Source organism: Ursus americanus, chromosome 26 (assembly GCF_024610735.1).
Source record: "Ursus americanus isolate L20-20 chromosome 26, mUrsAme1.1.p, whole genome shotgun sequence".
Lineage (NCBI taxonomy): Eukaryota > Metazoa > Chordata > Mammalia > Carnivora > Ursidae > Ursus > Ursus americanus.
Window position 1 is genome coordinate 5,553,679 of NC_142152.1, and position 21,452 is coordinate 5,575,130.

The window sequence follows — 21,452 nt, forward strand, 5'->3', positions numbered from 1 at the left end:
TTTTTCTCTTTTAAAATTATGATAAAAGTAGCAAAATTTACCATCTTAGCCATTTCAGCATATAGTTCACCAGTGTCAATTATATTTACATTGTTGTGCTTCTAATCTCCAGAACTTTTTCATTTTTCATTTTGCAAAACCAAAACACTGTACCTATTACACAGCTCTTTATTTCCCTGTTTCCCTAGCCCCTGGAAGCCTTAATTCTACTTTGTATCTTTATAAGTTTGACCACTCTAAGAACCTCCTATAAGTGGAATCATATAGTATTTGTCGTTTATTGACTGGCTTATCCATGTTGTATCCTGTGCCAGAATTTCCTTCCTTTTAGGGGCCTCTAGGTGGCACAGTTGATTAAGCATCTGACTCGACTTAGGTCATGTCCTTTTGTTCTCTTTTTTTTTGTTGTTCCATCATCACCATATTAAATTCATGTCTGTATGTGTGTGTGTGTGTGTGTGTGTGTATACAATCTTTTTAAATATTTTTTATTTTATTCACTTTTATCTCCCTGTCAATACCTAATCTATTTTTTTTTTTTTTTAAGATTTATTTACTTGAGAGAGAGCGAGCGAGCATGTGCGTGCAAGCAAGGAGGGGGCAGAGGCAGAGAAACAAGTAGACTCTTCACTGAGTGCAGAGCGTGATGTGGGGTTTGATCTCAGGACCCTGAGATCATGACCTGAGCTGAAATCAAGAGTCAGATGCTTAACCAACTGAGCCATCCAGGTGCCCCTCTAATCTATTAGTTTTATAATACATGTTGAATATATAATTGGGTCAACTCTCTTGTCTTTTATACATTTTTAAAAAATCTTTTTGCCTGTTGGCTCTTCCAGGTGAACTTAAATTATTTTATACATATTGTCTAAACTGATTTGTATTTGTTGCTTGTTTTATGCTTCACTAGTATTTCTTTAGTTAGTTTAGTCTACATGTAGTTTAGTCTACATGGAGAATGCTTCTTTTGGTTTTATTTTCCCCAGAGCCAGAGAAGATGTTCTTTAAAAAAACAAAAATACTGGAATCCATAAAAATCTTTTTGCCTGTTGGCTCTTCCAGGTGAACTTAAATTATTTTATACATATTGTCTAAACTGATTTGTATTTGTTGCTTGTTTTATGCTTCACTAGTATTTCTTTAGTTAGTTTAGTCTACATGTAGTTTAGTCTACATGGAGAATGCTTCTTTTGGTTTTATTTTCCCCAGAGCCAGAGAAGATGTTCTTTAAAAAAACAAAAATACTGGAATCCATAAAATTAAAGACCATTTTAATGATTTTGACTTCTTCTATAGAAGATGAGGATGCTTTTGGGGGCGCCTGGGTGGCACAGCGGTTAAGCGTCTGCCTTCAGCTCAGGGCGTGATCCCAGCGTTCTGGGATCGAGTCCCACATCAGGCTCCTCCGTTATGAGCCTGCTTCTTCCTCTCCCACTCCCCCTGCTTGTGTTCCCTCTCTCGCTGGCTGTCTCTGTCAAATAAATAAATAAAATCTTTAAAAAAAAAAAAAAAAAAAAAAAAGAAGATGAGGATGCTTTTAATTTCTTCTGTCATCTTTTTTTCTATATGGGCCTCTATGGTCTCATATTATAGACTCAAATTATCGTTATTTCCAAACTTTAATATTTTTGCATTATGTATTTCTCTTTCAAAAATTCTTTGCATTTATTTTTCGAACATTTTGAAAATTTTCAAACATACAGCAAAGTTGAAAGATTTTATAATGAACATCCATATGCCTACCATCTAGATTCTATTAGCATTTAACTTGTACTTGATTTAACACATACCTGTGCGTCTGTCCATCCTTCCACCCGTCAATTAATTCATCTTATTTTTGGTGCATTTCATATTAATGTTTTTTCATTCAGCTTTGATACAGTGCTTCTAGTAATTAATTCTACTTTATTAGTTTTATGTAGCATCATAGATTATAGTGTTCTTTTAATATCACAGCTTCTCTGTTTTTAGACTGTATTTTTTTCTAGCTTCATAGGAATGCCTTTCAGTAAGTTGTAAAGGAAGGGTACACAGGGCTTTGTTTTTGTTTTTTTCTAACCAGTACTATTGCTTAGAGTGTTAGTCTCTTGCCTTTGCATATGAATGGCTTCTTGAATTGACTAACAAAACCTTTAGTGTTTTTTCCATCACGTTAGCTGTCTGCATTTATCTAGCAAACCTGCCCCCTTATTTTTCTTTCATTTAAGGATATTTTTCTGCGAAGAGTATCCGTATATGTAGCATCATATTTGTAGATAGCAGATGCTGTTAACTAGTTATTAAATTTTGCTTTATACAAATTTCTGTCTAGTTGTTCCCCTCTATGTTGTCTTCAAAATCTTTTAAAATAAAAGCCAAAATAACTTACTAGAAAGAAATAATAAGAATGTGAATGTGTGTTCTGTGGCTTCCCATCTTAGAAGGCAAAATCCTAGAGGAGCTTTTTCATTTATATTCTCTTTATGAAAAATTGCGAAGTGAATGAGTCTGTTTTACTCCTTTGTCTTTGCCTTTCTAATGTTGACTTTGTCTTCAATCTTCCTCGGGGGCTTGGTGCCCTGAGGTTGTCTATTATTTACTCTGGGCTTCCTTCCAAAAAGAATTAAGGTCTTCAGATAATAAAAAGCACAAATACGATAAAACCATTAAAACAAGAATTAGAGTTAAGCTATAACAGAGCAGGGGATAATTGTGTAGAATATCTAGAGAACACTGTAGTTGGTCATAAAACTTAACCCCAAGCAACCTAGCAGCAATCAGAAACAGAAAGATGAATTTTTTGCCATCTTATCATTATATAATAAATGGCAATATAAAAGTTAGGGTGCCCATCATCCACAGAGAAGACTTTTCCCTGGTTGTAAATGCTGAAAGGGATTCTTCCTATTTTTTTTTTTTTATATGAGAATAAGGAACAGTATACTTTATGGTAGTTCTATACAAATGATAAGATTTACACATAATTATCTCAACAAAAGTCAAAAGTATAGGGGCACCTGGATGGCTCAGTTGGTTAAAAGTCTGACTGTTGATTTTGGCTAAGGTCGTGATCTCAGGGTTGTAAGATCAGCCCCAAATGGGGCTCTGTGCTCAGCAGGGAGTCTGCTTGAGATTCTTTCTCTCTCACTTCCTCCCCTTCTGCCTCTCCCCCCACTCAACGTGCTCTCTCGCTGTCTCTCTCTCTCCCTCCCAAATGAACAAGTCTTTAAAAAATAAGTCAAAAGCTGGGGCTCCTGGGTGGCACAGCGGTTAAGCGTCTGCCTTCGGCTTAGGGCGTGATCCCAGTGTTATGGGATCGAGCCCCACATCAGGCTCCTCCGCTGGAAGCCTGCTTCTTCCTCTCCCACTCGCCCTGCTTGTGTTCCCTATCTGGCTGGCTGTCTCTCTGTCAAATAAATAAAATCTTTTAAAAAAATAATAAATAAATAAAAATTAAAAAAAAATAAAAAATAAATAAAAAATAAGTCAAAAGCATAATGTTAAATGACATAGAGATTGTTCTAGTGTGCCAGAACGATATAATCTGGATAGGATGCTTGTTATTTCACTAGATTGTTCTCAGACTTTTCAGTTAGATAGTAGATTCTCTTCTTTTTTGTTGTTTTTGTTTTTTGCAGATATTCATGTGGTAGTTACTTTCAACATCTATTGAATGAGAAAATGTGTAACAATAAAAGGCTATTATGAATTCACTAACATTTTTATGTACATATATTATTCATAAGAGCTAACTACTAACATTTACTGAGCACTTATTTTATATCAGGTATTGATTTATTGTTCATGTAGATTCTAATGATTTAAAGATTAAATCCACATTAGTGGATTCCATGAGGCCTGAAATGTCTCCTTTGTCCAATCTTGTATCTGCACGGTCTCTTTACTTGAAAGATACTTATTAATTACAGAGGGAAAAAAAGTATCTTGTGGGGATAGAATTTAAAGCTCTGTAAATGTCCTGTTTCTCATTATGCTGTTGTACCCCAGTTTTAGAATCCATTGCTTGAAAGAGCTATAACTATGGTGGTTGCCAAGTGGAAAATTTCTAACTGCCTATTTCTTCTGTATATGTTACTAACATAGTTCACATACTACCATAAGAGCATTTCCTTCTCATTTATTTTTCAGTATAGACACCTGAGTCCTTATTTTATTCAATGGGTTATAATTAGTTGCTGTCATGCCCCTTCAGTCTGACTCCTGTGTCCTTTTGATGTCTCCATCATTCTTTGGGTATGTCCTTTTGGCACAAAATATTCCCAGTCCCATTCCTGGAATTAGCCGTTTCTCAACCAAGAGTCTAGGTTCCTTTTAGTGGGACATTGAATTTAGAAACCAAAGTCTAGGGATTAGGAGTGCTTTTGTTATTGGAGTGTTGTTCTTGCTTCTCAGCTTTTGTTGGTAGAGCTAAAAAATAGATGTATGTACGGTATGTCCATATATGCATGTGTATAAATATAATGATTCAGTAACATGATAGTGGGGAAAAAAGCAGTATTGCTAAATTAATGTATTTATTTTATGCAATTAAAACATGTTTCTATTTACACAACTAAATATTGGAGGTCACCATTAATATTACATCCCAAATATACTTATTGTGATTTAAGAACCTTTTTCTTTAGAATAATTATTTTCTTATACTTTGGGTTGCAATATATTCCGACATACATGTAGTTTTAACCAACGAGGAGAGTATGTCTGGTTTTAAATGTTCAGAGGAAAATCAATAGTCTGGTTTAGTGGAAATGGATATGTACCTGAGGTCTACAGTTTTATTGATTGATTGATGTCTACAGTTTTAAATGCTTCCATTGCAGAAGTAACAAGATACATGAACAAGTGGATTTATGAAGAGCCTTTTAAGAAATATATTCCTGGGGTGCCTGGATGGCTCAGTTGGTTAAGTGTCTGCCTTTGACTGGGTGTTATACGCAACTAATGAATCATCGAACTTTACATCGGAAACCGGGGATGTACTGTATGGTGACTAACATAATATAATAAAAAAACATTAAAAAAAAAGTATCTGCCTTTGGTTCAGGTCATGATCTTAAGGTCCTGGGATCAAGCCCCACATTGGGCTCCCTCTCAGCAGGGAGCCTGCTTCTCCCTTTCCCTCTGCCCCTCTCCCCCACTTGTGCATCTCTCTCTCTAATAAATAAAATATTTTTAAAAAAAGAAACATATTCATGAGTAGAGAGGCTTCTGTATGAGGAAATTGTATGGAAATAGTGTAATTTTCCACTGTTATTTTATCAAAAAAGAAAAGCTGAAACAGATTCCAGTATGTCATTGCCTTAGACAATGATCATCAATTACTGACCAGACTTTAGTTCTGTTTTCTCTTAGAAATGAAAGTATAGGCACTCAGTCCTTTCTAATTGTTTTGTTTTTTTCTCTTTTTTTTTCTTTTTTTTGGGGGGGGTTGGGCAGAGGGAGAGAGAGAATCCTAAGCTCCCTCCACGCCCAGCACTGAGCCTGATGCAGGGCTCGATCTCACAACTCCAAAATCGTAACCTGAGCTGAAATCAAGAGTTGGATGTTTAACCGACTGAGCCACCAAGCATCCCTTTAATTGTTTACTTTTCTTATGAATCTTTTCTGCTTTGGTGTAACACAGACTGAAGAAAATATTTTCAAGGGGTAATAGTTTCTCATTAAATTCATGGTTATAAATGAGCTCTCAGTGCTGCCTACTGGCTGACTGTGCCATTTTAGTAAATTGGCTTCCTGCAGTGTTTCTTAGTCTTGTGGAAAGTATGCATCCTTTTTAAAGAACATAACCTTGTGGTTGCCAGGTGGTAACAGTGCAGATACTCACACCATGAATACAGTACTGATTGCTTAGGTACAGATCTTTTGGGTTCAGCACGTCCAGACTACTAGGTGCTTTATGACTCAGTTCTTCCATCATCAGTTTTCTGTTGAACTGCCGTGAACCTTCCATGGAGTGAGCTGAGTTATCATTTGGCAAGAATACATCATTTACATAAGTTTACCTCTGTTCTTTCCTCATTAGTCTATGACTATTTAATTCAGACTTGCTTCTTGGTTATAAAATAGTCATTAACATGATCCAGAATATACTATTATTTATAAAAGTGTATTCAGAAAGCTACAGAAATAATTTTTTAATATCTGTATCCTAACAAATGAGGAAAGACTGATACACAAATTAATCAAAGTTGAAAGGTAACAAAAACACATTACAGAAAATACAGGAAATATGAAAAGACACAAATACCTCATAATTGCAGAATCCTAACACAGATACTGTTAAAGGACTAGAATTTCTAGCCTTCCATTTTTTTTCTGTGCATATCGGCATTTCTAGATTTTATGATGATAATGTGTGCCTCATTTCACATACAGCTTCTCTTTCCAGGCTATGTATAGGATAGCTGTCTCCACTTACTTTACCTTAGAAGTAAATTAAAAAGCAACAAATATTTATTCAGTAACTCTGTATGATTAGCATGCTATAAATCTGATAAATCACATTTAGAGTACATTTGTTTAGGGAACCCTAATTACATTATATCAATTTACATTTCTGTCATAATCAAATGTCATAAAAAGAATTTATTTATTTTAGAACCACTAAGTTATATAAGACCCACCTGTAAATATTTATCTTTATAATGAATAACAAATTACAACCATTTCTAAATCTGTCCGTCAGTTGAATAGCACACATAATTTTAAAGGTTTCAGATTTTTGTCTTGTCTTTGTATTATAGCAAAAGAAGATTTCACTGAAGCAGGAAACTACCTAAAAGGATGTGTTATCACTGGAATTTATTCTGAAGAAGATGTTTTGATACTGTAAGTTTGTTGGTTTTCTAATTTTAGAGAGGGGGAAGTTTGCTAAATAGTATATTGTTTGTCTTTACACAGTTGATGAAGGAAAATAGGTAGTAATATAACTAAATTTTTAATTTTCTTCAAAGAAGATCTGGGAAATACCACCTGGCTATTTAGAATTTAAATATTTTTACTTTAGGCTAGAGTCCCCATAGGGGCAACCTTGGATTCATACTATTTCATCTTCCTATAAAAATTTTCCTCTTTGGGTTCTATTACCTGCAGTTTGGTTCTTTGAAATTATCAAAGTTTTTTGGGGAATTTTATATCTTGAGTGTCTGGGCTTTTGATTTGCCACCAAGGTATATATAAAAATCAGAATTTTTTCATATTTCTACCAGAGTTTTAGGTGATATAACTATACCTGACAGTTCTACCTAATTTTAAGTTACTGCAAACATATACTTATCAGTGCTGTTTTAGCCACATAAGTTGCTTTATTTGTAGAATGTGGGACTCTTGTGAACTACCAGATATTTCAGTTATTCCAGAGTGAAGGACTGAACTGAAAATTTGGGGATTATTAATATATATACACAATACATATAGTAATACATGTACATAACATTCTGCATTAATGGCTTATCTTCAGGTGCAAGTGGAGTTGATAAGCCCCAATAATTTGTCTTGCTTACCTTCTGACTGTAATATTCCTAATGGTGATTTCTGAGCTTAGATCTTTCATCCTGAACACTGGTGACATATGCTCTTGATGATTAAGCTCCATTTCTATCCATGAAATCAGTGACCTTTGAAAAGTAAATACTGAACTTCAGATCTTTAGAAAATATGAGATCTGGTCACCTGCCACATGGACAGTCACCCACTATCTTCTACTCTGCTGTCATTGTGCATTTAGCTGTGGTCCAAAGAGGTAGGCCAGTAGTATTCAGAGCATGTTTTATTTGTAACCAACTGATCAACTAAGAGAGTCTTCCAGGTAATTTGAAGACTGGATCCTCTACTAATGCTTATAGTATTATAACGTCTATGCTTTGTGTTAGCATCAATTGATTTTACATGATATAAATGTGACTACCTCATTGGTCATTTCATACCAAGCCTTTTTCCTATTTAATTTAGTGATTTTCCTTTTTTTTTAATTTAAGATTTTATTTATTTATTCGACAGGATAGAGACAGCCAGCGAGAGAGGGAACACAAGCAGGGGGAGTGGGAGAGGAAGAAGCAGGCTCATAGCGGAGGAGCCTGATGTGGGGCTCGATCCCATAACGCCGGGATCACGCCCTGAGCCGAAGGCAGACGCCTAACCGCTGTGCCACCCAGGAGCCCCGTTTTTTTTTTTTTTTTTTAATAGCAAAACTAGTGGTAAGAAGTAGCACATTGGGACTCGGTTACAGGGGAGAGAGCATAGACCCTACCTGGGGCACTCGGTTTGAATCCTATCTCTGCCATTTATCACTCTCTGAGTCCCATTTCCTCACCTGTCAAAGGCAGGTGATTATAAGGCCATTCTGACGGTTAAATAAAAACTAAAGGTACTTGAAAGAGTGCCTGGAAAATTGTAGGTTTCTAGTAGATGCTTGTCTCCTTGCTCAGCAGTATGGTGAGCAGTACAAAAGGGTTGAGAACCATCCACTATGTTCCTCATCCTATTTAGACATTTTCTTGATGGGTAAGTTGTCTACAGGGGAAAAAAAATTTTGGCTAGATTATTGTCTGTTGCTTTCTTTTAATCTAGGTTGTCAAGGCTCCTGAACTTCCTCACATAGCCTCACACAGAAGATAAGTTTGCCGGGAAATTGAGTTCATTTTTTTCTTTAGTAGTAGGGCTTCCCCATTTGCTACTTCCCACTCTGACCTCTCAGACTAATTGTTTATGTTTTTGATGACTTGCTATATTTTATTGGAAATCTTAATACTACATTTCTCCGTAGGTCAAATAAATATGCTGCAACCCTTCCAGCCCTGCTGCTGGCCAGACACAAAGAAGGCAAAATAGAGAGCATTCCATTAGCTAACTCCCATGCACAAGACATAGTTCAAATAATAACAAATGCATTACTGGAAACATTTGTGAGTATATTTTATAATAAGGATGTTATTTAAAAATAAGAAAATCTAGACCAGTTAAAAATAGTCTGTTTTAATCCACCATTTTCCAGCTTTTGTTGGCACAGGGTGTGATGTTTTGTGCTGAAGATTCATTGGGTTGCTCTGTTTTACTGCTCACTCATTACGTGTACAGCTTCCCTAGTCCACTGCTAAAAGTTTACATGTCTTTGGATTATTTTTACTGCTGAGACTAGTGTAGCTGATGGCCAGTTGAAGGACGTACTTAATCTAGGCTGAAATGTGGTATGTATATATAAAGCACCTGGGTTCTGGAGAGTCAGACTACCCAGCTTCAGATCCTTGCTTGATTCCGTACTGGCTCTTTCTTAACTTCACTGTGCCTCACTTTCCACATGTGTAAAATGCAGGTGGTCATAGCACCTGCTGCAGAGACTTAATTGTGAGGACTGAGACATGTGTATGGTGTTCTGTGTCGTATTTGGCCCCTGGTGAGCATTCAACGGATGTTACACAGTTTTGGAAAAAAAAATAGTTTCTTATGAAAAGCCTTTTCCACTGCTTCCTTTGAAAATAGTGAATTCAAGGGCATAACAGTTGTAACCTGCATTTCTCAATTTCAGTTGTTTTGTATTTATATTAAACATAGCTGGAATATTGTAAATTTATGCTTTTCTGCATTTCTAAAGTGGCATAAGAAGCATTATTAACAGTTATAAATACTGAATGAATATCCTCCTGTTATGTTTCTTGCCATGATGATCTAAATAACATTACATTTTAGGCTCAGATTAATGGCTGTAGTCTTTATTAAATCTTTTTGTGACCTTGGTTCTGTTCCCTCCCTTCTTCCCATTAAAGTTACAGGCTATAATTAATCAAATCATTAATATTTTCAGGATGTAGCTTTCCAAATTATTAAGGTAATGTTTTTGTATTTAATGACATGTTATTAAATGAATATTTCCTTAGCCATATACATAGTGTAATATTTTTGGAATTATTATAAGCCTTTGCCTTCCTTTTCCCAGATAATTCAGGGAACTATTAAGAGAAGAAAATTGGAATCAACTGTAACCTCTTTGATGTTTGGGGGAAATATTTTCCCTAAACTCAAAAAAAAAGAAATTCCATGTATATCTATGTGATTGTCTTTTTATATTAAGGGATATTTCCATCAAGAAATGAAGATATATATACTTTTTAAAAATATTTATATAATATTCTGTTGCACTAAAAAACCCACAATTCATTTAATTTCCTGTTGGTGAATATTTAAGTTGTCTTTAGTATAGTTTTGTTTTACTCAGGGACCAGCCTTGTGCATAATCTTTGGGTGTTTCCATGATTACATACTCATGGTAAAATCACAGAATTTAGCAATTTGAATTGCTAGTCCAAAGGGCATGCACATGTTTAAGGCTGCTGATACTTGTTCCTATTTTGCATGGGAGGAGATTAGAACGTTTTACTCTGAAATTTTCATCTTCACCTGACTGATGGGTAAAAAATTGGTATCTATTTTTTAAGATTATATTCTTTAAGGCTGAGACACTTGGGGCAAACTTAACTATCAGAATCTGTTTATAAGTTTAGCATTGTGGCAGTGTTTCTAGTTAACAGTGTTTTGGTTTACAGTGTTTGACTAAAAACCAAACAGCTATAATAAAAATTGTTTTGCGTTTAGTTTATGACCTTTCCATAAATACTCTGTGTTGGTGATTGAAGTCTAGAGTATATAGCAGCCAGCCAGCCAGCCGCAAGCTCATCCCCTGGCCTGCACTAAGGTGCTAGAAAGACTTTGGTTTCTTCATCTGGATAGGAAGGAGAAATGGGTGGCCAGACAGTAAACATTTTTTATATGGCATCCAATTTTTATTTTAATAACCTGATGATAAATTCGGCTAGGGAAATAATGCCCAAATCTGAAATACACGATAATTAACTACATAAGCAATGATCTATCCAAGGCTGTCACATTTAAACATAGTTTGATAGCACTTTGCTTCGATACGTTAATAAGTTCCTTTAATTATGCTTTTATTATGGATAAGTTACAGCCTCTTGTATACTGACAGCCAAAGGATACCTTCCAGTTACCATGTTTGATGACCTTTTCTGTAAGTAGCAACCAAAACTATTGACAATGCTTTTTCTTTTAAAAATTCTCTGTTCCTCTGGCCTTTGCAATTCAGTCCTCTCTCCAGATACTTCCTTCAACCCTCTGGCCAGTCTCGAATTCCATCTTGACCCCTCAGTCATTTTCTTCTTTTGCTGTTCTTTCTCTGGGAAATTTTATCCATACCCATAACTTCTACCATCATTATACCGATGATTCCTAGATCGGAGTTTCTGATCTTTCCTCCTCAACTCACAGAACTCTTGGTCTTTCTTCCCTGAAATGCCTGTCACCGGTCTGTCCTTTCACAGATTCGTATTCTAGTCAGTCATCTTTCTAAAACAGGCATAACCATGTCACTCATTTGATGCAAGATCTCAGTCTTCCTGGGAGCTAGAATACCTCTGAAGGCATGTTCCCATCCGGTCTTACAGCATTTGCCTCTTGCATGCCTAAGTCTGGCAGACTTCACTCCCACTGTTCCCAGACGGCATGAATGCCTTCACACCTCTCTGGCTGTCCCCACGATGCTCCCTATATCTGGAGTCCCGGCTCTAGCACATACCTTCTTCTGTCAAGATCTTATTTCTTGCCCAAGGCCAGATCAGATACCACTTCCTAAAATCATCCATGAGCTCCTTTACTTTGTTTTTTTAGCTTAATTTTATTGTCCTACATTAAATCTTCTTGGATCACAGCAGTTTGTCTATCTGTCTCCTCCTTTAGAGTAGGAGCTCTTTGAGGGCAGGGAAAGTATCTTACTTCTTTCTGATTCAGTAGCCAGCATAACATTTTGAACTTTGTAGTGGTGGCTCCATCTCCCCTAGTGTTTCAGATCTGTTCAGAGTGAGGAGATCTGCTGGCCTGATGAGATCTGTCAATTTTAGGAAGGGGATATAACTTGTGTGGAAGATTAAAGATGATAATATGAGAAGACAACATAAGGAAATTTGGACAAAAGGGGATCTAAGATTTAAGTCATAAAAGAGGAAGGTGTTGAGAGAGGATTTTGAGTGTGAAAGAGAAAGAATTAAAAGAAAAATGAGAATTGGCAGAGAAAAGTAGCTTTGAGAACTAAATAAGGAAAAGTACACACCAGAGTTTGGTATTTGAGCTTAAACTGAAAAGAAATGAGACTGATATTTTTATTTGTTTAAACATGGTTTTGATTATATTAATTATGCTAAAATCCATTGTATTGAAACAAAATAAGATTTTTATTTTAAGTAATCATAGATGTTGAAGGATTATATCTTTAAAACTCAGTATTTTTTTCACCAAAATTTTATGTTAGATACAATAAGAGTTTTGTTTGCCATATGTATGTTGGCTAACCTGGCCCAGATTTTAGCATAAGAAATTATTAGAAGTGTTACATCCTTGTAGAACAGGTAACTCGCTGATCTTCAAATTAGCTTTATTTTGGAAATAACTCATTAAGATAAAGTGAGCTTAAATAAAAAGCTCTTGATATTCATAGTTATTAGTCAGTATAGCAAAATCTCCACTTAAAATATATTTGAATTACATTTTACAAGCTAAAATTGCATGAGTGATTTGAACATTATTTTCTATTTTATGTCTCTTCATTCTCTGTGTTTTTTTTTTTTTTTAACAGCCAGAAATCACTGTGGAAAATCTTCCCATTTATTTAAGACTTCAAAAACCATTACTTATTTTATTCAGTGATGGCAGCATAAATCCTCAGTGTAAAAAAGCAGTATTGACGCTGGTAAAAGAGAAACACTTGGATTCACTTACCCCTTGCTGGTTAAATCTGTAAGTGTATTTTTATTTTTTAACATGTAAAAGGTAATAAACTATAATGATTACATTTTCATTAGGAAATGAAACTCTGTATCTTTGGAATTAATATTATGGGACCAGTGTACAAGTTATATTTTAGTAACTAAACTTCCTCATATGGTCTAAGATGACCTTGTTTTAGATTGAATTCTGTTTTACAATAAATTATTGCTGAATGGTATTTTTTTTTCAGACATATATAGGTATAATTGACAAAATTGCAAGATATTTAAAGTGTACATTGTGATTTAATACATGCATACATTGTAGAAGGATTCCTCCATCTAATTAACATATTCATTCCCTCACATTATATGTATGTACATAAGTAAATAAATAAATAAATTGGGGACGGAGTAAGAACATTTACGTTCTACTCTGTTATCAAATTTCAATTATACAGTGTTTACAACTATAGTCACCATGTTAGGGGCGCCTGGGTGGCACAGCGGTTAAGCGTCTGCCTTTGGCTCAGGGCGTGATCCCGGCGTTATGGGATCGAGCCCCACATCAGGCTCCTCCACTATGAGCCTGCTTCTTCCTCTCCCACTCCCCCTGCTTGTGTTCCCTCTCTCGCTGGCTGTCTCTATCTCTGTCAAATAAATAAATAAAATCTTTAAAAAAAAAAAATATAGTCACCATGTTATACATTATTTATCAGACCTTATTTATTCATCTTACAGCTGAAAGTTTGTTTCCTTTTCCCAACCTCTTCCTATTTCCCCCAACCCTGAGTCCCCAGCAACCATTTTTCTACTCTGTTTCTGTGAATTTGACTTTTTTTTTTATTTTTCACATACGTGATACCACGTATCTGTCTGGTTTATTTCACTTGGCATAATGCCCTCAGAGTCCGTCCCTGTTACAGCAAATAGCAGGATTTTCTTCTTTCTCGTGACTGAGTAATATTCCATTGTATATGTACCACATCTTCTTTATCCATTCCTCTATTGACAGACACTTAGGTTGTTTCTGTATCTTGGCTGTTGCAAATAATGCTGCAATAAACGTGGGCGTGTATCTCTTCACTATCTTGTTTTCATCTCTTTTGGATAAATACCCAGAAGTAGGATTGCTGGATCAGATGGTAGTTCTATTTCAGTTTTTTGAGGAACCACTGCTGTTTTCCGTAGTGCTGTATCAATTTACATTCTCACCAGCAGTGTACAAGGGTTCCCTTTTCTTTACATCCTTTACATTCTTTACAGCCAACACTTGTTATCTTTTGTCTTTTTGATACTAGCCATTTTAACAGGGTTGAGGTAGTATCCCATTGTGGTTTTGGTTTGCATTCCCTAATTTCTCTAATTAGTGATGTTGAGCATCTTTTCATATGTCTGTTGGCCATCTGTATGTCTTCTTTGGAAAAATGTCTATTCAGTTCCTCTGCCCATTTTTTTGGATTGGATTGTTTGTGTTTTTTGCTGTTATGTGAGTTCTTTAGTTATTTTGGATATAAACCCCTTATCAGATAGATGATTTGCAGATATTTTCTCTCATTCCAAAGGTTGCCTTTTCATTTAGTTGATGGTTTCCTTTGCTATGCAGAAGCTTTTTAATTTGATGTAGTCCATTTATTTATTTTTATTTATCTTTCCTTTTGGTGTCATACAAATTTTAAGAAGTAGTAATTTTTCTGATTTTAAAAGTAATTGATGTCCATTGAGGCAAATACAGAAAAATAAACATTGTGACATTTTTGCATTTTTCTTCAGTTCCTTTTTCTGTACCTTTATTTTTTAAAAATGCAGCCTAAAATGTTACAGATAATTTTCAGTGCATTCCCCAACAATATTTTCTGTTATGTTTTCTAGATGTATGGCTTGATTTAATGTCTGTGAACACAGTTCACATAAATACACACTATCCATTGTTTAAATTCAAACGAAAAGACATTTTTAATTCATTTGAAAAATTACAAGAATGAGGCAGTCAGTGTACATTTTTTTTCTGTGAAGAGTTCACCAACAGTACAACCTACTGCTTAAGAAGAAATTTTCCCAGTGTACTTATCTTTGTAGGTATCTCAGAGTAAAACAGTATTTTCCATAATGTGGAACGTGCTGTTTTAGGAAACCTAAGAATCTTAAAAGTTATGGTTTCCGTGTATGACCATAACTTTAAAAATTTTTTTTTAATTTGAAATTAACTCCTTCTCTTTGTTCCTGAGGAAAAACAACTTTATTTGGAGAAGTTTTTATTATAAATGTCTTATTATTTTATAGTTTGTAACCATTTAATTTTTAAGTTGACATGTGATCAGATACTTGGCTCAATTTTGAGAGTAACCTATTGATTATATCAAACCCAAAATGACAAATCTTTGAACTATGACTGGTTTTCATGAAAATAGTCACTGGCTGCCTTTTTTTTTTTTTTTCCCCTCCTAAGAGAAACACAGTGCCCATGTTAAAAGAAATTCATTAAGAATCTGATTACTATCATGGAACTTTACATCAAAAACTAGGGATGTACTGTATGGTGACTAACATAATATAATAAAAAATTATTATAAAAAAATTAAAATATAATAAACTATTAAAAAATAGAATCTGATTACTAATACCATAGTTATAGACCTCTTGGTTTTTAGGATGTCTTTTTATAAAATAAACTTAATGATATACTATATTTAAAGTTTAATGTTCTACAACCTGTTGTTTTCATAATTTTATTAAAGAAATACTAATGTGTTCAATTGCTCCCTTTTGCAGAAAGAATACTCCTGTGGGAAGAGGAATCTTGCAGGCATATTTTAACACCCTGCCTCCCCTTCCTCTTCTAGTTGTGGTCAGTCTGCATTCAGGTGGCCAAGTATTTGCATTTCCTTCAGATCAGGCTATCACTGAACAAAACCTTTTACTGTGGCTGAAGAAACTGGAAGCAGGACTTGAGAGTCATATCAGTAAGTTTTCTGTTTTAATACACACAGTTATGTATTTTCATAGATTTTTAAACTTGAATTATAGCTAATATATGCTAGAATGAGTTGAATTGTAATGTTTGTAAGTATCTTAAATATTAATATGTTATAGCATTGTCATGGAACAATCTTCTTTGTGGTATTTATTACCCCTAGAAAATAAGTACCATTATATTTTATAAAATATAATGATAGTAATAACATTTATTGAATGCTGAATAGGTGTCTAGCACAATGCTAAGTGATTCACAGGTGTTAACTCATTTAATTCTCCTAAGAGTCATAGGAAGTATTGTTACCTGTAGGAGAGTTAGGTAACTAGTTCAAAGTCAAATAATTAACCAGTAAATAAGGAAGCTTGGATTCCAACCTGCATCTCTTTTACTCCAGAGCTAGAATTTTGGACCATGAGAAAATAGATCTTGGTCAGTTTATGATGCTGGCTTATGATATGTCATAATCTCTACTTTTCTAACACATACATGAATTTATATCTGTGGTACAGATGTTTATGTTAATTTATGTACAGTTGTGGTAACAGGCCTGTTGCTATAATTTAAATAAGTTGTGTTAAACTAGATCATTAGTATATTGAGGAGATGATGTGAAATTTGATGTAATGAGAAATCTCCTAAGACACTACCCGAGGATTCTGCTATTGGATACCAGATGAACTGTATTATATTTTGACATTGTCCACGACAGAGTCCTGAAATGAGGGGTGTGTGTATATAAATCTGTATGTATACGTATACACACAGTTCTTGTGTACAAACTCCAATTCAGTGTCATATCGCCTCTCAGCCAGCTTGTATACTGTGAATCTACCATTATGTGTATTTGTGTATATGTAATCAGATACCTAATTTAAGTGTCAATCATTGCAGCACACCTGTTCTTCCCAGGTGGTCTGCTTTTCTGTTAAGTTAGGCAGTTTTAACTATGTTTAACTTGCCTATGGATGATATTTTTATATTGAAATTTAATTCACATACCATAAAATTCATCCTTTTAAAGTGTACAATTCAGTAGTTTTAGTATATTCACAAGGTCATGCAACCGTTACCACTACTGAATTCCAGAACATTTCATCACCCCAAAAAGAAACCCCCTACCCATTAGCAGTCACTTTCTCTTCTCCTTCCCTCCACTCCCTGGCAATGTACTTTATGTCTCTGTGGATTTGCCTATTCTGGACAATTTGTATAAATGGAATCATATAATATGTGGCCTTTGGATCTGGCTTTTTCACTTAGTATAAGTTTTCAAGGATCGTTGATGTTATAACATGAATCAATAGTTCATTCCTTTTTATGGATGAATAGTATTTCATTGTATGGATATATCACGTTTGTTTAATCTACCAGTTGGACATTTGGGTTGTCTCCACTTTTTGGCTAGTATGAATAGTGCTGCTATGAACATTCCTGTATGTGTTTTTGTATCTGTCCTTATGCCAGTACCACACTGTCTTGAATGCTACAGCTTTAGAGTCAGTTTTAAATTGGGAAATTTGATCCTCCAACTTTGTTCTTAATTTCCAAGATGATTCTGGCTATTCTGGGTGCTGTTAGATGGCATTATTAAGTCTTAATTTTAATATTTTCATAAGAAATGTGAAAAATTAATTAACTATATTGTTTAAGTCGTAATCTGGAAGGAGGTCTTTCTGTGTTGTTACCAGTCATCTCTGACTCATTCTGGTCACATGGTATAGGGGTCCTTTCAGTTGTAGGTTTTGAACTCTTCAGTCACTCTGTGTTCACTTCTCTATTTGCATTGCTATTTTATAGACTTGAATGAGGTGTTGTCATTTTGTAGCTATGGTGTGACAATTGAAGGACAGAGCATTCCCCAGACAAGTGAAAGTTAAAGGAGCTCATCACCAGTTAAGCCAGCCTTACAAGAAATGTTAAAGGGAATTATTTAAGTGGAAAAGAAAAAGCCATAATGAGAAGGAAATTATGAAAGAGAAAATCTCACTGTTAAAAGCAAACATAAAGATAGTAGATTAGTCACTTATAACTAGTATGAAGATTAAAAGACAAAAGTAGTAAAATATACCATCTCTAAAATTATTAATGGATACACAAAATTAAAAGTTGTAAAATATGACACCAAAGACATAAAACTGGGGTGTGGGGGAAATAGTAAAAATGTAGTGCTTTTAGAATGTTTTCAACTTAAGTGACCATCAACTTAAAATGGACTGCTATTTACATAGTGTGTTTTATGTGAACCTCATAGTAACCACAAACCAAAAATCTATAATAGATACTCAAAAAATAAAGAGAAAGGAATCCAAACATAGCACTAAAGAAAGTCATCAAATCATCAAGGGAAGAGGACAAGAGAAGGAACAGAGAACTACAAAACAGCCAGAAAACCATTAATAAAATGGCAATAAGTACACACTTCTCCATAATTACTCTATTATTTTTAAATATTTATTTATTTTAAAGATTTTATTTATTGGTTAGAGAGAGCACAAGCAGGGAGAGCAACAGGCAGAGGGAGAAGGAAGCAGAGGGAGAAGCAGGCTCCCCGCTGAGCAAGGAGCCTGGAGTGGGACTTGATTCCAGGACCCTAGGATCATTGACCTGAGCCGAAGGCAGACTCTTAACCGACTGAGCCACCCACACGTCCCTAAAGATTTTAAGTAATTTCCACACCCAACATAGGGCTCAAACTCACAACCCCAAGATCAAGAGTCACATGCTCTACTGACTGAGTCATCCAGGCACCCCTCAATAATTTAAGTGTAAGTAGGCTAAATACTCCAATGAAAAGACAGAGTGACTAAATAGATGATAAAACAAGACCCATCTATGTTCTTCCTACAGGAGACTCACGTCAGACTTAAAGATACATACAGACTGAAAGTGAAAGGATGAGAAAAGATATTTCACGCAAATGGAAACAAAAAGAAAGCTGGGGTAATAATACTTATATAAGGCAATATAAACATTAAAACAAAGACTGTAAGAAGAGACAGTGAAAGGCGTAACAATAATAAACGGATTAATCCTACAAGAAGATATAACAGTTATAAATATCTAGGCATCCAAGATAGAAGCACCTAATTATATAAAGCAAATATTAACAGACATGAAAGGAGAAATTGACAGTAATACAATACTGGTAGGGACATTAACACTCCAGTTATGTCAATGGATAGAGTACACCCAGACTGAAAATCAATAGGAAAAACAGTAGCTTTGAATGACATATTAGATTGGATGGTCTTAACAGATGTATATAGAACATTTCATCCAAATAAAGCAGAATACACATTCTTTGCAAGTACACATGGAACATTCTTTAGGATAGATCATAGGTTAGGCCACAAAACAAGTCTCAATAAATTCAAGAAGTCTGAAATCATATGATGCATTTTTCCCCCACCACAATGGTATGGAACTAGAAATTAACTAGAAGGAAAAAAAAAGCTGGAGGAAAACCCCCACAAACACATAGAGGTTAAACAGCATGTTCTTAACCAACGGGTCAACAAAGATATCAAAGAGGAAATAAAAAAATACCAGCAGATGGAAACGGATCAGTTCAAAATCTTTGGGAGGCAGCAAAAACATTTCTAAGAGGGCAGTCTATAGCAATATAGTCCTCCTTCAAGAAACAAGAAAAATCTCAAACAATCTAACCTTATAGCTAAAAGAGCAAAAAAGAGCAAAGCCCAAAGTTATAGAAGGAAGGAAATAATAAAGGTTAGAATGGAAATAAATGATTAGAGACTAAAAAAAAAAAAAAAATAGAAAAGATAATGACACTAAGATTTGGTTCTTTAAAGAGATAAACAAAATTGATAGACCTTTATCCAGAGTCAATCAGGAAAAAGAGGACTCAAAGAGGACTCAGAACTAGAACAAATAATCCTAAAATTTGTATGAAACCACAAAAGACTGCCAAAGCAATCTTGAGAAAGAAGAACAAAGCTGGTGGTATTATACTCCTAGTTTTCAAACAATATTACAAAGCTATATTAATCAAAACAGAATGGTACTGGTACAAAAATAGGCACGTGGATCAATGGAACTGAAGAGAGAGCCCAGAAATAAGCCCACACTTATAACATTAATCTATAGCAAATGAGGCCAGAATATACAATGGGAAAAAGACAGTTTCTTCAATAAATGGTGTTGGGAAAGAAAACTGGACAGCTATGTGCAAAAGAATGAAACTGTATCACTTTCTTACACCATACAAAAAATAAATTAAAAATGGATTAAAGACCTAAATGTAAGAAACCCTGAAACTCTTAAAAGTAAACATAGGCAGTAAACTCTTGGATATCAGCCTTATAATATTTTTCTGGATGGTCCTGAGGCAAGGGAAGCAAAAGCAAAAACACAACTGGGACTGTATCAACCTAAAAAGCTTTTGCACAGCAAAAGAAACCATCAACAAAATGAAAAGACGACCTACTGAATGGGAGAAGATATTTGTAAATGATATATCCAATAAGGGGCTAATATCTAAAATGTATAAAGAACGCGTATACCTCAACACCAAGAAAACAATCCAGTTTAAAAATGGGCAGAGTATCTAAATAGACATTTTTCCAAAGAAGACATACAGATGGCCAACAGACACATGAAAAGATGTTCAACATCACTCATCATCAGGGAAATGCAAATCAAAACCAGAATGAGATATCACCTCATACTAGTCAGAATGGCTAATATAAAAAAGACAAGAAATGCTAAGTGTTGGCAAGGATGTGGAGAAAAGAGAACCCTTGTGGACTGTTGGTGGAAATGTAAATTGGTACAGCTACTGTGGAAAACAGTATGGAGGTTCCCCAAGAGATTAAAAATAGAAATACCATGTGACTTAGTAATTCCACTTCTAAGTGTTTACACAAAGAAGTTGAAAACACTACTTTGAAAAGATATATGCACCCCTATGTTTACTGCAACATTATTATAAGAGCAAAGGTGTGGACGCAACACAAGTACCCATTGATAAATGAATGGAAAAAGAAGGTGTGATATTTATACTAAACAATGGGATATTAGTCATAAAAAGAATGAAATCTTGCCATTCGTGACAGCATAGATGGACGTAGAGAGTATTATGCTAAGTGAAATAAGAGGAACACAAATACTGTATGATATTACTTATACATGGAATCTAAAAAAAATGAACAAAAAAACAAATAGGAACTAGTGGTTTTCAGAGAGGAGGGGAGTATGGGAGGGATGGAAAAAATAGGTGAAGGGGATTAAGCGGTACAAACTTCAGTTATAAGTCATGGGGATGAAAAGTACATCTTAGGGAATATAGTTAATATTCCATGTTTGTGTGGTGGCAGATAGTAACTAGACATACGGTGATCATTTGATAATGTATATCAATGTCAAATCATTCTGTTGTATACCTGAAACTAACATTGTGTGTGAACAGTACTTCAATTAAAAAAATAATAAAGGTGGTGATGTTCAAAGGTATGGAAACCTGAGCTCATAATCCAACCCCCTTGATTATTAATGGTGTGGCTCTAGGCAAATCTTTCTTTGTTTTCTCCTCTGCAACTTAAAGTGAGATTAGTAGTTCCTACTCTAGTCACATACTTAATTTCTTTTAAAAAATGTTTAAAATTTAGTTATCTGAGAGAGAGAGAGAACGAGCACAAGCAAGGGGAAGGGCAGAGGGAGAGGGAAAAGCAGGATCCCCGCTGAGCAGG

The 21,452-nt window shown here is 34.8% G+C and overlaps 1 protein-coding gene across 2 annotated transcripts in view; it reads left to right on the forward strand.

Moving 5' to 3' along the window:
- The window catches only part of TXNDC16 (thioredoxin domain containing 16), a 107,908-nt gene that overhangs the window by 74,890 nt on the left and 11,566 nt on the right, over positions 1-21,452 (forward strand). Inside the window, exons 17-20 of one of the 2 annotated variants that reach the window (XR_006781961.2) lie at positions 6,744-6,828; positions 8,765-8,903; positions 12,638-12,798; positions 15,611-15,730. Coding sequence is in view for 1 of the 2 variants with exons in the window: in XM_045810385.2 (XP_045666341.2) it covers positions 6,744-6,828; positions 8,765-8,903; positions 12,638-12,798; positions 15,540-15,730 (576 nt within the window). In the remaining variant the exon portion in view is untranslated. Of the gene's footprint in view, positions 1-6,743; positions 6,829-8,764; positions 8,904-12,637; positions 12,799-15,539; positions 15,731-21,452 lie in introns of both variants that reach the window. The other variant, XM_045810385.2, reaches the window with a different exon arrangement.